This window comes from Taeniopygia guttata, chromosome 18, assembly GCF_048771995.1.
Source record: "Taeniopygia guttata chromosome 18, bTaeGut7.mat, whole genome shotgun sequence".
Lineage (NCBI taxonomy): Eukaryota > Metazoa > Chordata > Aves > Passeriformes > Estrildidae > Taeniopygia > Taeniopygia guttata.
Genome location: NC_133043.1, coordinates 2,256,841 through 2,271,867, shown reverse-complemented (window position 1 = coordinate 2,271,867; position 15,027 = coordinate 2,256,841). Strand labels below are relative to the sequence as shown.

The 15,027-nt window shown below is 57.8% G+C and overlaps 2 protein-coding genes across 2 annotated transcripts; both read right to left on the bottom strand.

Annotated features, from left to right (window-relative positions):
* Window positions 1–334: 334 nt before the first annotated feature.
* Window positions 335–3,763, bottom strand: MRPL12 (mitochondrial ribosomal protein L12). Its single transcript, NM_001245160.2, is given in 4 exon segments — window positions 335–629; window positions 3,027–3,161; window positions 3,262–3,342; window positions 3,453–3,763. Coding segments are annotated over 4 exon segments (579 nt in total). The 5' UTR covers window positions 3,699–3,763; the 3' UTR covers window positions 335–512.
* A 563-nt stretch (window positions 3,764–4,326) lies between these two features.
* HGS (hepatocyte growth factor-regulated tyrosine kinase substrate) lies at window positions 4,327–14,357 on the bottom strand. The gene is made up of 23 exons (XM_072937140.1): window positions 13,933–14,357; window positions 13,793–13,847; window positions 13,457–13,699; window positions 13,056–13,140; window positions 12,584–12,659; window positions 12,083–12,175; window positions 10,140–10,263; window positions 9,212–9,264; window positions 8,699–8,767; window positions 8,393–8,517; window positions 8,095–8,173; window positions 7,909–8,007; window positions 7,613–7,708; window positions 7,251–7,289; window positions 7,023–7,166; window positions 6,673–6,886; window positions 6,319–6,491; window positions 6,041–6,181; window positions 5,792–5,963; window positions 5,581–5,714; window positions 5,210–5,326; window positions 4,984–5,079; window positions 4,327–4,893 (listed from the first exon to the last, which is right to left on the bottom strand). Exons 1-23 carry the CDS (start codon window positions 14,293–14,295, stop codon window positions 4,789–4,791), a joined length of 2,895 nt encoding a protein of 964 aa, XP_072793241.1. The 5' UTR covers window positions 14,296–14,357; the 3' UTR covers window positions 4,327–4,788.
* Window positions 14,358–15,027: the final 670 nt, after the last annotated feature.

Here is a 15,027-nt window from a genome sequence, read left to right as displayed (position 1 = left end):
AATTTTTACAAGAGTGTGTAGTGACAGGACAAGGGGGAACGGCTTCAAACTAAGAGTAGGTTTAGATTAGATATTAGGAATAAATTTTTGTCTGTGAGGGTGGTGAGGCTCTGACACATGCTGCTGTGAAGAGAAGCTGTGACTGCCCCATCCCTGGAAGTGTTCAAGGCCAGGCTGCACAGGGCTCGGAGCAACCTCGCCTAGCGGAAGGTGTTCCTGCCCATAGTAAGGGGCTGGAATGAGAAGATCTTTCAAGGTCACTTCTGCCCTAAACCATTCTGGTTCCATGACATGGGAAGCATGGGGATAATCAGCACTTGAGAAAGATGAATCATTTTACAGGTTTTTTTGGGTATTTATAAGGTAGAGTTCATGGTGATCGCAAGAATGAACAGCTCTGCCAAAGCATACAGCATTCTTTGGGAGACTGCTCCCACTGTGCCACATGCACTCGGAAAGGTCCGGAGCCCGGCCTGGGCAGCAGCTGTAGCACCAGTCTCTCCATGGCGAGACTACTCCAGAACAACAGTCCCTCCTGCTGCCTCTAGCGCTGCTTTGATCTTCTCTGCTTCCTCTTTGGACGCATTCGCCTTGATCTCCTGTGGAAGGGACTCCACCAGCTTCTTTGCCTGCGAGAGGGACAAAGTACAAGGCTTGTAAACAGGCTTTCACTAACTGGATTATTGGATTTAGAGCCATGATCCTGACCTCTGCTTAAGCCAACTGTGGAAACTCACTGACAGTTCAAACCCCAAGACTTACACTTGAACTACGGCACATCCTGCCAGAAGGCAGCTAAACATGACTGCAAACGATGACACATCTGCTGGGAAACCTTTTCCTTAAACTTCCACCTCGTGCTTGGTGTTCCTAGATGTGCACCCTGGCCTGCACAGGTGTGGGTGCAGGCAGAGCCCCTGCAGTGGCCTGCTGAGGCAGCATCCGCCTGGCGCTGGGCTGGCTCTGCTCAGTGACAATGTTTTGATTCACATACTTATGCCAGCAGGAGGGGGGGCCAGTGCAGGGTTTGGACACAGCTGCACTGGCTAAAACAGAGCTCTAGCACAGACTACTTCACAACACAGTATTTTGACATTTTAGGGATCTTTAAATTAAAACTACTGGTACTAAGCAGCACTGCAATACTTAAAGCAAACAAAAAAAACCCTGTTGAGCTAATTTAAAGAATTTACTGCAGTGCTGCTATAGAGAAGGAATTGAGCCCAGGGGGACAAGGCCCTGCTGCTCTTACATGCAGCAGCTCTCTGCCACAGCACTGTGGGGGTTTAGCACCCACTGGACTAGCCACTGTGCTGGCAGGAAGGTTTTGTCCTTTTGATTCCTGCTGGGTACAATGCCTATGTATCTGTGGTGGAAGAAAAATGCTTTTTTTGCTGGGGTTGGAAGGCACAGATTTGTGAGTAGTGGGTTGGTGGGGCAGGAATGCCTTTGCTCACCAGGACAGGATTTGGACAGGAGCCTATTCAGGCTCACTGCGATGAGCACAGATAACACAACACACGTCATTAATTTCTGAATCTGTTCAGGAAGGTGTGACTCCATTCTAAAGCAGCCCCGGCCAAGAGAAGCAATTGTTCCTGGTGTTCAGTGGGAAGAAGAGCAGAGCCCAAGCCAAGTGGGACCCATGTAGCAGCAGCAACGGGGCAGAGGCAGCATGCTCCCAGTCTAGCTAGAGCCCAGGGCTGGTGGTGACAGAGGGTAAGCATGTGCTGGGCAGCTCCCAGTGAGCTTCCTGAGGTGCAGCCAGCCTTGCTCCTGTGTGTGCTGATCACACACCTGTCTCATCACACCGTTGTTGCCACAGGACTGATTTTTGGTTCCACCAGTGCCCAGGGTAATCACTGAATATGCTTCCCTCCACACTATCAGCAGCCCTACAGGCAGATCCATCTGTAAACCTCATAAAAACCACCTTGACTGGATGGCAGTAAAATTTACAATAAAAGGGCTTTGGCTCCACTTTGAACACAGGTAGAACCTCCACAGCTGTTTGTGCTGTGTGTGTGCTTCACTTGACATGCTGGGCTTGGGTACATCACACCTGAATTTAGCTGCGATAATTGGCACTACAAACAGCTCATCCAGCAGGTGCCACATGCAGAGCCAAGCTCACTTAGCATCAGCTCTCCAGTTAATTGTCTGCTGCTTGTGTCCATTACAGGGTTTGGTATTTTCATGTTTGCTTGGGACCAATAATAGATGAACAACTTCCAGAGGAATCACACTGACAGTCAGGGAATTATCCCCATGAGACAGCCAAACTTGTATCTGCGCCACTGACCTTCTCTGCTGGCTTTGCAATGCAGCAACAAGAATGGGTCAGAAAATTATCTGCAAACATTTCTGCTCTCCTGGGCTACAGCAGGAGCAAACACTGCAATGCTCAATGTTGCAACTGGAATACTGGAAAGTGCTACTATTGACCCCAAGATATGAAAGAATCACCCTGGAGATGTGCAGTAGCCGCTTCATCACCCAACATGCTGAGGCCACATCCAAGGTCAAGGACCTGAGCTCAGACACTGCCCAGGGCTGAGGCCCGTCTCCTCCAAGGAAAGAAGCAGCACCACCTATAAAATGAAGGGCCCTGAAAAGAGCTGGAAGCCTGGATTGCAAGATGTGTGAATTACAGAGGCTCATTTAACTTCAGAAATACATGGCTTTGGGAAAGACAAGCCAAACCCAGCTGTAGCAAGGGATGCTGGCTACTCCTGAGCTCTGCAAGAAAGCTCAAGCATGGCAGCTCCCAGGTTTGGAGAAGTTGAGGCTGGCATGGATATCTCTGGGTTCTTTGCTCTGAGCCTCCTCCTTCATCCCCCTGCTTCTGACAACGGAAAATGCCAGATGAAGGTGCAACCAAATCCTGCTCCCCATATCTCTGCACAGAGATGCACACAGGCAGGCTGTGCTTCTGAACGCACAAATCGAGGCTTCCCTCTGAACAGAGAGCTGAGGCTGCTGGACTTGGGGGAGAAACACCAGAGCCTGGGGCAGCGCCTCCTCACCTGCACGAGGTTCACTCCAGGCACGAAGTTTTTCACCTCCTTGATCAGCTTCACCTTGTCAGAGGCCTTCAGCTCTGTCAGCCGGACGGTGAAATGAGTTTTCTCTTTCTTGAGCGGGACCACCTCCTCCTCCTCCTGGAAGCAGCCGGAGCACGGTGAAGCCCCGCGGCCGAGCCCGCCCCCGCGCGTACGGTTCCCGGGGCCCCGCTCCCGCCCCTCCCGGAGCGCCCGGTACCTGCGGAGCCGCCTGGGCGGGCAGCAGGGAGGCGGCGGCCGCCGCGGGCATCACCGCCACGTCCGGGATCTTCAGCGTCTCCTGAGGGAAGAGCAGCGGCAGCAGCGGCCGGTCAGGCGGCGCACGCGGCCGGGCTGGGCCGGGCCGGGCCGGGATGAGCCGGGACGAGCCGGGTCAGGCCCCGCACCCACCTTGAGCAGCGCGTTGAGATCGGCCACCTCCAGCAGCGTCAGCCCCGCGATGTCCCGCACCAGCTGCCGCACCTTGGGCGAGTACTCCTTGGCGGCCGTGTCCAGCGGCGCTCCGGCCAGCGCCTCCGAGCGCCGCGCGGGGCCGGTGCCGAGCGCTCGCAGCCCGGCGGGGGCCCCGCGGCGCGGCGGCGGCGGCAGCAGCGGCAGCAGCGCCCGGCGGGCGGCGGGCAGCGCGGCGGGCAGCATGGCGGCCCGAGGACACCGAGCACTCCGCTCCGCCCGCGCTCCCGGCGCGCCCCGCGCCGCCGCCCGGCGCCGACGGAGAGCCGGCAGCGACACCGCGCAGCACGGCGGTGCCCGACGGGAGATGTAGGCCACATCGGGCCGGTGGGAAAGCAAAAGCAACCGCAATACAGCCACTACTATTTATCATTGCTAAATAGGAGAGTTAAATTTTCATATATGAACAGAAATTACTTCCTCTCTAGAATGTTTGGAAGGAGAATTCGTTCTATTTCTCCACTCTACAGCATGGTTAACGGCAAAATTGAAGCATAATGAATGCAAATTAAAAGAAACAAAAATAAAGTCTGAAAGCCTTGTCATTTTACCTTTTCGAATTTCACTAATTTCAGTAATACATTCTAACGCTCCATAAAGCTTAATAATTTAGGACTATACATCCACAGCACAGAAACATTCTAGACACTGTAGGGAGGAAATTTATGTGGCCAAACTGGCCAGTACCGAGGGGTGAAGTATGACGGGATCTGCACCCCGGAACTGCTGCCTCCGCTTGGCAACCCCGGATTTGCCCCGTTTGCTGGCAGGATGTCCCGGTGGGCATCGCCCCACCCAGCACAGGAGGCTGCAGTTTGTTCCAACACTTTATTGTCACCGATAGCACTCGGGCCGAGAGGGATGGGGACGGGGACAGGCCCGGGCCAGCAAAGGGCCCCCAGCCCATGAGGGCGCTGCAGGGAGCAGGACACAGCAGGGATGGGGCAAAGCCGGGGACCGGGCAGGGCTGGAGTGCTGCGCCCTTGGGGCCTGTGCCACAAGCCCCGGGGCAACGACAGGGGCAGGCAGCTCCCGCCTGGCCCCAGGGCTGCCAGCTGCCGAGGGTGGGTGGGTGGGTGGGTGAGCCGGGGGGATGCTGCCCCAGGCTGCAGGGCATGGGGGGCTGCACCCCTGCCCCTTGGTCCCCAAATCCGGCAGTAGGAATGGCCCCATCATCCCTGGGACATGGGGCCGGAGGACAGGATGAGTAGCCAAAGTAGAGTGATTTTGGATGAAGACTAGTGTTACACTGGATCCCTGCGCCCTGTGGGCGCGATCAGTCAAACGAGATGAGCTGGGCCTCTCCGCTGCCTGGGGGCTGCTGCCCAGGGGCAGGTGCTGGTGGGGGCTGCTGCTGGGGGGGCCCTCCAGCTGGGGCCACCTGGAGCGGAGGAAACAGCTTTGTTAATGTATGGCTTTGTTAGAATATGTGCTCCACTGGGTCCTGAATCCCTGGGCTGGTGGCACTTACCTGTTGGTAGAGGGGCTGCTGCCCGGGCAGGTAGGACTGCTGGGCTGGCAGGCTGCTCAGAGCTGTGTCCTGGCCTGGCAGGGCAGACATAAGACCCTATGGGAACGAGGGGTGGGTGTCAGAGGGGCTGCAGTACGTGCGGCACCCACAGGGCAGTGGTGGGTGACCTCCCCCAGGACGGCTCCATGGGCTGAAGCCCACCCATGCCCCAGCAGGGAGTGCTCACCTGCATGCTGTACGGCTGGTAGCCCATGGAGACAGACTGGCTGCCCATGTAGCCCATGGTGCCCGACTGGGGTGCCTGGGAGATGGCTGGGATGCTCTGTGACTGTGAGACTGCAGTCTGTGGGGAGAGGCTGGTGAGAGGCGCCAAGACAGCAATGACTCACTTCTCCAGACAAGACCCTTGAGCCCAGAACTGGATCTGACTCCAGCCCACTTCCACAGCAAGAGCAGCATATCTGGAGACCTGGACCCAACCAGCCCGTCCTCCCTCCTGCTCAGAGATCTCATTGCTGAGTTTGGGTACATTGCCCAGCCCCACAGAACCCCCCAGCCCTTGTCCCAGTTGGCTGCACGCTGCAATGCCTCACTTGCCTGATAGCCCTGTGTCGGTGTGGGCTGGTAGGATGAATATGCAGGGGTGGTGGTGGGCACCGCCGGCCCCTGCTGAGGCCCCTGCCCACTGCTGGTGCCCGGCTGGTACATGTAGGCATTCACCATGCTGGGATCTGGGTGTAGAGAGCAGAGGTTGGAGCAACCGCCCTGGGCTCTCCCCTCCCCGCAGCGGCTGAGCTGCCCAACGTACCAGTGCCGGGCATGGCAGCGTAGGGCCCAGCTCCCCCTTGTGCAGCCTGGTTCATGTACACGCTGTGCATGGGAGAGCCCTCCACAGAGCCAGCTGGGCTGAAGGTGCCAGGGAAGCTGGTGGGCCCAGAAGGCTGGTAAATCACCCCACTGGCTGCAGGCATAGCCTGGAGCTGGTGAGAGACAGAAAACCACCTTAAAGCCACAATCCCTGGAACCTGGCAGGGGGAGCCTACCCCAGCAGCTGTACCTGAGCATAAGGCAGTGAGAAAGCTGGCATCTGGGCTCTCATCTGGATGGTCTGCTTCTGCTGCTCTAAGCGCAGCTGCCTCTCCTTCTCCTGCTCCTGCAGTCGTTGGATGGCCAGCTGACGCTGCATCTCCAGATACTCCTGTGGGAACAGGGCTGTGGTGGCTGGGAGCCACGATACCACACAACCCCTCCTACCAGAGCAACCATCTCTGCCAGCCCTGGGCTGGGCCAGAGCAGGCAGGTCTGGAACACCCCTGACATGCTTCCCTGCCTCACCTGCTTCTTCTGCCTCATGATCTCTAGCTTCTGTGCCAGCTGGATCTGGCGCTGCCGCTCTGCCTCCTCCGCTGCACGGCGCAGCTTCTCCTGGTGCTCCTCCCGCAGAGCGTTCAGAGCCCCACGCGCATCCCGGATCTGGGCCAGTTTGTCCTGCAAGCCTTCATAGTACACTGGGGAGGGAAGGGACAGCCTCAGGAACATGGGGACAGATCACTTGGACTGCCACTGCACTGCACACCAGCTTCTCTCCAGTGAGACCAAGTCACAGGAATGCTGAACCCTGACAGTGTGGAAGCCCTGGCTGCCGCCCACCCACACCCAGGGCCAGCAGCTCCCCCAGCTCCCACGCACGCCTGCGCTCGTCCAGCTGGTTGAGCAGCTCCAGCAGCTGCGGGTGCATGTTGTTGATGGACTGGAAGAGGGATAACACGGCAGAGTCGTTGGTGATGCTGCGGCCTCGCATGTGGTTGCTCTTCATGCGGTTGACGAACGTGGTGACCGCGTTCTGCAGTGCCTTCAGGAACTGCTCGTGGTTCTCCTCAGACTCACCGTTTTGGTACTGCTGCTGGAAGGAAGGATGGGGCAGCCAGTCAGCTGTGACCTCCCAGTGCCAAGAGCCAGCAGCCAGCCTGCAGAGCCAAAGAGTCGGGTGCTTCTTGCCCCTCGGTGGGTGCCAGACCCAGGCCTGGGCCCCCTCTTACCTCAACCACCCCAAGAGGGGCAGGGTGGGCTTCCCCAGGCTGCACAGCTGGCTCCGTCAGGGACAGGGGTGCTGACGGTGTGGGGCTCTTGCGAACCTCCTCCTGTTTCTTCTCCCAGTAGTTGCGGTTCAGGTACCGGGCCAGCTGCCAGGAAGAAAAGGAAAATGAGCACCACTGCCTCGCAGGAACAAGCCTGTGCTGCAGACTAGCAGAGTCAGGATCCTTTACCTCTGGGTCAATGTCCTCGGCCAAGGGAGCAGAGGAATTCTGGAAAGAGACAAACAGAGAAATGTAGTTCAGCAAAACCAGAGATCCCCAGGTCCCACACAGGTGTTCAGCTTGGACCTGGCCATGTATGACCACCAGTGCTGAGCCTCAAAGGGGACACAAGCTGGGAGGCAGTGGAGGCACCTAAATTCTGGCTGAGAACACATCTTTTTGCTCAAAACACAGTGAACAAGCAAGGGATTAAACAGGGCAAATATTTTCCCTCAGTATGGGCATGAAATTGGACACAATCAGGGCAGACTCGGGCTCAGGAAGTGGCCTGTGTCCAGCCACTTCACGTGCAGGAGCTGCCACGGACATACCACAGGTGGGGAGTAGAGCGTGCTGACTGGGGGAGCCGACGACGCGACAGGAGTGGGCTCAGCCTTAGGGTACATGGAGTAGGTTGCTTTCTGCCTCTGCAAAAGAGAAAATTGCCAGCTCAGAGAGACTTCTCCAAACCAACCACAACACAGCCTGTGCCTGGCTCTGCTTTCACCCTCTCATTCCACAGGCTTCGAGCCTTGCTCACACCAGGACATGTCCAGAGATCTGCTATGGACCAGCACAGGTGGGCCGAAAAACAACAACCCCTCCTGGACCCCAGCAGTGAACAAACCATTCTCTCCTTCTCCTCAGCCTCTGACTGAGACAAGGCAATAGCCAGCTGGAGCTCCTCTTCCTCTTGCAGAGCTGTCTCATCGCGCTTTGGAGGCAGCTGGAAGTGGAAAGACAAGGAGGTGGTCAGTAATGGGATCAACAAACAAGTCAGGATCGCCAGATCACCTATGGGGCAGCTGCTCACCTGGGACTGCTGAGAGAGAGGGCTGGTCAGGTACTCAGGGGGCAGTTCGGAGGTGGCAGCAGCTTTACCCTCAGTTTTCCTGTAGTGACAAGTGATAGTATGGACTGAATGCTCCCTTCTCTGTACCATGTTCCAGCAGCAAATCCCGCTCCCAGGAAGGAAGAGAGCCCAGCCCAGCCTGCACAGCTTGGAAAGCCCCTGTTGTGCTCTGCAGGGAGTTAGTTCCACACCTTCCCTGCTTCCCCCCTCAATGTCCCTGCTGGCACAGGCAAAGAAACCCACCACAAAAGGTACTGACTTGTTGAGATGCTCATAGCAGGGCTCACAGACTCTCACTTCCTTCTCAATCCCAAACTTGGGGATGGTGGAATACTTGGAGGAGCATTTTCCACAGAAGATCTGCCCGCAGGCCCGGCAGTGGTGCTGTGAAGGACAGGCAACGTGAGTGTGGTGGCAAGACCTTCTCCTTTAGCCAACATCACTCAGACACTCATTTCCCTGCCAGCAGGAAGGAAACATGGTCTGTCCCCAGCACAGTTCCACACACCAAGTCCTGCAAGTCCCAAGGGCTGTGCAGAGCAGGAAACCCAGGAGCAGCACCCACCTTCCGCGTCACAACGCCAAACTGCACTCGGCACCTGTGACACTCCTCTGCATCCACCCAGTCTGGAGCCTGTAGGGGTCAAGGGAAATGGAGTAAGGAGGGAGCAGTGCATTGGCAGTGGCCCTTTCAGGAGCTCTGATGGCTAAGAGGGCTCTCAAGTATCATGGGGGAAACTGGGGGCATCTGCAGCTCAACAGGAAATGTTAATCCCCATTTATCCTCTCCCATATTCCTTAGAGACTGCGATGTTTTCCCAGTCAGCACAAGATTTACTAGGAAACAGTCTGCACAGCAATCACTTCAGCAATGCCCTGCTGCCATGTCCAGCCTGCCAAGCTGCTGCAAGGCCAGTGAGCAGGAGGAATGATGGGTCTGACTCTCTGTCCTGGTCCGTTCTTCCAGGTCTCCAATCCACACAAAATGGAGGAATGTGAGACCTACAGGTTTGGTAGAAGGGGATGGGAAAGTAGGTCTGTCCCACAGCACCAGCTGCTCCCCTACCACAGAGCTCACCCTCTCTGCAGCGAACATGGCGTCGCTCTCCTTGAACTCTGGGAAGACATGCCCTGCAGGAGAAATGGAGCCCAGTTGTGAGAGGAATCCTCTGGCACAGGGAGGCCATGTGCCTGCAAGCTCATGCTACAGGTGCCAGCTCAGCACTACCTCTTGTTTTGACCAGCACCTCCCTCCAACACGCCAGAAGCAGGCTCCCCTCAGCCCTGGTCTGAGGACAATCCCCAATTGTTTCCCTTACACACCCACAAGGGACATCACAGGCCTCTGGACAAGGCTTATTATTTCTCAGTACTTTGAACTGAGGGCCATATAAAGCCCACTGGATGGTCAGGCAGGGCTGTGAGTTTCAGCCTTCAAGGGCCAGAGCTCGGCAACAGCAGCTCAGGATGCTGGACTGACCCTCCAAGCTTGTGCCACTGCCTGCAGAGTTTCTGGTGCACAGAAGGAAGCAGAGGCAGCAGCGTGTCCCTGCCCTTGACAGAAGTCCCTTCCTGGGACAGAAGGGAAAATGTCACACCAACACTGAGTCAGCAAGTGGGACCATGGACCCATCTGGGAGCAGGAACAAAAGCCTGTGAGGAAGGAACTGCCCCACAGCAAATCTGTCCCAGAGGACACGATGACTTGCTGCCAGTCTCCCCAAGAACAGTTGCAGCTCCTGCTTTTCAGGTCTCCCTGCCAGCCCTGAAGCACTGGCTGGGCTGCAGGACTAGAGCAAGGCTGCCCTGGTCCTGGGACCACTGAACCGTCCCAAGTCTGCAGCAGGATTTAGTCACCCTGAAGGGTTCATTGGGTATTGGGAACCAAGGAAGAGCTCAGTGCTGCAAGTCCAGATTTTGCTCATAACAGGCACAGAACTACCAAAACTCCTGCAGAGCAGAGCTGCTTCACCAGGTGTCCCCTCACCTGTGGCCACAGTCCTCACCTTCAACCTTCATTATCTGATAGGTGTCCTGCACCACCTTGTACTTTGGCTCGTTGCGGAAGGCATGAGCCCAGGCCTGGATGAGGTATAGGATCTTACTGCGGACACTTGTTTCCACTTGCCTCTGCAAAGGAAGGGAGGAGAAAAAAGCATCTGAGAAAACGTCCCTGAAACCCAAAGGATGGTGTGAACCCCCTAAAGAGAAGCCAGAAATACCACTCAGGAAAGAGAGACTAAAGTACTCAGGAGAGGTAAGAGCTGTCAGAAACTAGCAGCAAGGACAATGCACAGCACAAACAGACCCCTTCAGCTGCCCCACTGCCCCCTCCAGCACAAACAACAAAATGTCCTTTGAGCAGCACAGACTGACTGAACAGAGCTGTGGCCTTGATGCTTAGAGCAGGTGCCCAGCAGCTCTGTCCACCCCCTCACCAGAGCCACCATCCCGCACTCAGAACTCGGTGGGGGCCCCAGCTGCCCAGAGAGCAGAGCCCACCTTGCCTGCCCCCTGACAGTGCTGGGGGGTGCCTGGAGGGTGCCAGCACTTCCCCTCCAGGAGTACTCAAAGTCACTTCAGGATTTGACAAAGTAAAGACAGCTGGGACAGCTGCCCTTTGGAGGCAGGGGCAACTGCAACACACTTCAAGGATCTGGAGAAAAGTTGGCAAGCCTGTTCTGACCTCAGCCAGCCTCAGAGCTGCCGTGTCATCAGCTGCCCAAGTGATCACATCCACATGACTGGCTGTTCCAGAAATTCCCAGAAAGCACAGCAGCACTGTCAAGCTCTGATTTTAGCCAAGACCTCGGCCCACACAGCATCACTTATTGACAATTCTTGGAGCTCCAACTCCTAGAACATTTGGCAAAATCCTGCATTCCATACATGTCATAGCCCTGAACCTCATTAGAACTTGGACTGCTCTACCAGCATCAGGTGTTCACAAGCAGCAAAGTTTCAAGTGTGGGAGGAGAATGGGGCAGTTGTGAAACTTCTGAGGCAGGCAAGGACTGAGAGAACCACAAAATCCCTGGATCTGATTCGATCTCCTCAGCCCTTGGAGTGGCTGTGCTACCACACCTGGCTGTCATGCTATGGCAGTGTTCCTGCCTCAGGAGAAGATCCTGCAGGGAGATTGAGTCAGCCCTAACAGGAAGGTGACAGGAGAGACACCCTGCTTGGTGTGTGAGGTGACAGGACTCACACAGCTTGTCCTCCTAGGATCTGGGTCACCTATTTGTTTATTTCTGGTGGAAGACAGAAGCTGTGAGGAAGGAACAGTATGATGCTAATAAGCTCTTGTCTGGGCATTTCTGTTCTGAGTTGGGAGCTGGAGACAGGAGTTCTCATTTCCACTTCACTAATGGAACTCCCCAGTCCAAGAACACATGAAGCTCCAGCAGGCATCAGACTGGCGACAGCTTGTAACAACAACCTGTCAGTGCCAGCAGCCATAGTCACATCCTGCAGAGCTCCTGAACAACTCGACACCCAATGACACAGCCGTGACACAGAGGCAGCTCCAGCTGGTTTTTCCTTTGTTGCTTTACTTGCCTATGTGTCTCACACTGTTCCAAAAGAGAGAATTCACCCAGGTCCTTGGTACAGGTGCCAGGCCATCATCTGTTTTCCTCTGCTGTCCCAGTCCAAATGTTGCATCCAGGAGCATTTACCATGGAATGGCCCAGGCCTCCACAGCACATTCCTGCCATTTCACAGTGCAGACAAACCTCCGCTCCCACCACATCTCCTCATCCCAGAAACCCTCCTTCACTGCCCACACTCACCCTTTCACACTACGCGAGTTTGCTCTTTTCTGAAGTGCATTTCTCACTTCCTTTCTGCTCCTTACCCAAAGAGGATACAAGAGAGGACACATACATTTCTTCCTGCTGCTGCTGTTTCCATAGGCAAAAAAAAAAGACAGTAAAATAAATCTATTTACCTTGAGTATTTCCTTCAGCTCCTCCATGGTCTGTTTATTGGCCACCTCGTCATGGACTGTTTGGCCACAGTTTTTAACCACCGACTCCATGACCTGCAAGGGCCAAGACAACATCAGCCCACAGCTTCCTGCCTCCCCTGCAACTTGTGGGGGTCCCAGCACACATTACAGGCTGAACATGGTGCAGTACTTAAGCAGTGAGGTGTGCTGGGGCCATGCCAACCCACTCCCTGCACCAGGAGCCAGCTGTCCTTCACCTCCATGAGGGGCTGTGGGCCTTTGCTCTGTGGAAGCCAACCCCAGGGAGAGTAGCCCAAGTCTCAGCTTTGCCTGTTCAAAAGCCAAGATGGAACTAAAGCGTGAAGGCCCTGGCCTGATCACTCCAAAACCTCTGTGCCAGAGTCAGGAAGAGGCTGTTTGCACCCTGAGCTGCAGGAAGCTGTGCAGCCTGAAGGCAAGTAGTGAGAAGCCCCCACTGTGCTCCCAGCCAGGTGTCCTTACCTCCAGTGCATACAGGGCCACGTGGGGATTCTTGTCATTCACCTTCTTCTTGATGGCGTTGACCGCGTATTTCGCTCTGGATAGGGAAGAGGGGACATGCTCTCAAGAGATCAAGAATCTGAGGGGAGATCCCACCTACTGCTGACAATCCACCAGTCTCCACCCTGACACAAAAGGCACAGCTAGCTCAGGGGTATATGATTCACTGAGGGAAACTGCGAAGGAATAAGCACACTCAGGCTTGAGTTTCCGCAATGTTTGCAGGCCAGGGGTAATCTGCAGCTCCCAGGGTCTGTGAAGCACGCCAGCACGTCTGGGTGTGCTGTACAGCCCCTCTGATGCTCATATGGAAGGGTATAACGAGACGTGTGTAACCACGAGCTGGCAGGTCCGAGACCCTCCGAGGGGCTCCTTCCTTGCGCAGACAGCAGAGCTGTGCCCACAGCGCGTCCTAAAGCCCAAGAGCACTTACTGGGTGTCTCCCTGACGGATCATGTCGCAGATCTGCAGGATGGATTCCCAGTCTGTCTCCAGCAGGAGCTGGCTCGTGGCCTTATCTGCAATGAAACACCCGCGGGGCCGCCGTGAGCCGCGCTGCCGCCCGCGGCTCCGCTCCGCCACCGGCGCTCCCGGGAGCGCTCCGGGCGCGGCGCTGCCCGAGGCTCGGGGATAAAGCCCCTACTGCAACCCGAAAGCACCAACCCTCCCGCTTCAGACTGCCCCGGGCGCTCGGTAACCTCGGCACGGGGCTGCGGCACCGCAGCCCGACCCGGCCCAGCCAGCGCCGCGCTCGGAGCCCGCCCGCTCCCAGGGCCGAGCGCTGCGGACGCCGACCCGCTTCCCGTCCCGCCCGCCGAGGGACCGCGTCGCTACCGAGCAGCCGCTCGAAGGTGCCGCCGCCGCGCCCCATAGCGTCCGCCGCCGCCGGCCCGGCCCGCTCGCTCCGCTCCGGTCTGTCCCCCGCCCCGCCGCGGCCCTTCCGCTTCCGGCTTCCGCCGGGACGGCGCCGTTTCCGCGGGGCGGCTCCGCGATGGCGGCGGGCCTCTCCCCGCCCACCTTCCTCCTGCTGGGGGCGGCGGGCGGCGGGAAGAGCCTCCTGCTGCGGCGGCTGCGCCATATCCGTGGGGCACGGGGCACCGGGGAGGCACGGGGAGGGATGGGGCCGGGGGCACCGTTCCCGGAGCCGCCGTGTCCTTAACGCGAGGCACAGCTGAGCGCCGAGGAGCCCGCGGAGCTGGGCGAGCCCCCGGCCACGCTGCCCACGGTAGGTGCGGCCCGGCGGGGCCGAGCGGCAGCGGGGCGGGCGCGGGGCACGGCCGCAGCCCGCGGTCCCGGTGCCTGTCCCGCAGGTGGGCACCAACCTGACGGACCTGCGGCTGCCGCGGAGGGTGACCGTGCGGGAGCTGGGCGGCTGCATGGGCCCCATCTGGCCCAGCTACTACGGCGAGTGCAGCGCTCTCCTGGTGAGCAGCACTGGGAACCCGTCCCGGGGCCGCGGTCCCGAGGGATGGACGCGGGGAGAGGGGCTTTCGGGGCGGCGGTCGGTCTCCTCGGTTTCGCCCCGTGGTGGGATTTCCCTCCTCCATGCCCTGCTCTGGCCTGGCCCAGCCCGGCCCGGGGTTGCTCTCGGCACACCCGCACCCTGCTTTCCCTTCTTCCCTCCAGTTCGTCGTGGATGCCTCCAACCCCACCCAGGTCTCCTCGTCCTGCATCCAGCTGCTCTCAGTCCTCTCTGCAGCGCCGCTCGCCTCTGTGCCTATCCTGGTGCTCTTCAACAAGATGTGAGGAGGAGGTCACCCGAAGGGTGGGGGTGCCAAGGGGCAGTGGCTGTGCTTTGCTGCACTTCCCAGGCTGGAGACCCCTAAGCTGGGGCTGGGCTGGGCAGGGCAGCCGTGCTTGGCTGATGCAGCTCCCCTCTCCCCATTGCAGTGACCTGCCCTGCTACATGTCACTGGTGGAGATGAAGTCACTGTTCCGCATGCAGGACATCGTGTCCTGTGCTACGCAGCCCATCACGATGCTGGAGACCAGCGCCCGCGATGGCACCGGCTTGGCTGATGTCCTGCAGTGGCTTCGGACCACCCTCAAAGACCCCTGCTGACCCCAGCCCTGCCAGGTGCCTCTGGCAGCCCAGGACAATCCTGTCACAGAAGGAGGTGGCAAAGGAGCAGGTGCCCTGCCTGGGACTGGGAGCAGAGCCGAGGACTGTGCCTTGGGCTGTTGGATTGGATCCCTGTGGGACTTCACAGTAAAACTCCCACCAAACTGTCCAGGCTGGTGGCTGCCTTGTGCTCGGAGGGAGAACCTGGGCTTTTAAGGAAGGGACAAGCAGAAGCCACCAAGGCCAGATTGTGCTGGCAGCTCCAGGCACAGGAGGGGTTCCTGCAGTGGGGTTGGAGGCTGCAGCAGCACCTGAGCTGAGCTAACCCCGGCAGGGGTGGGTA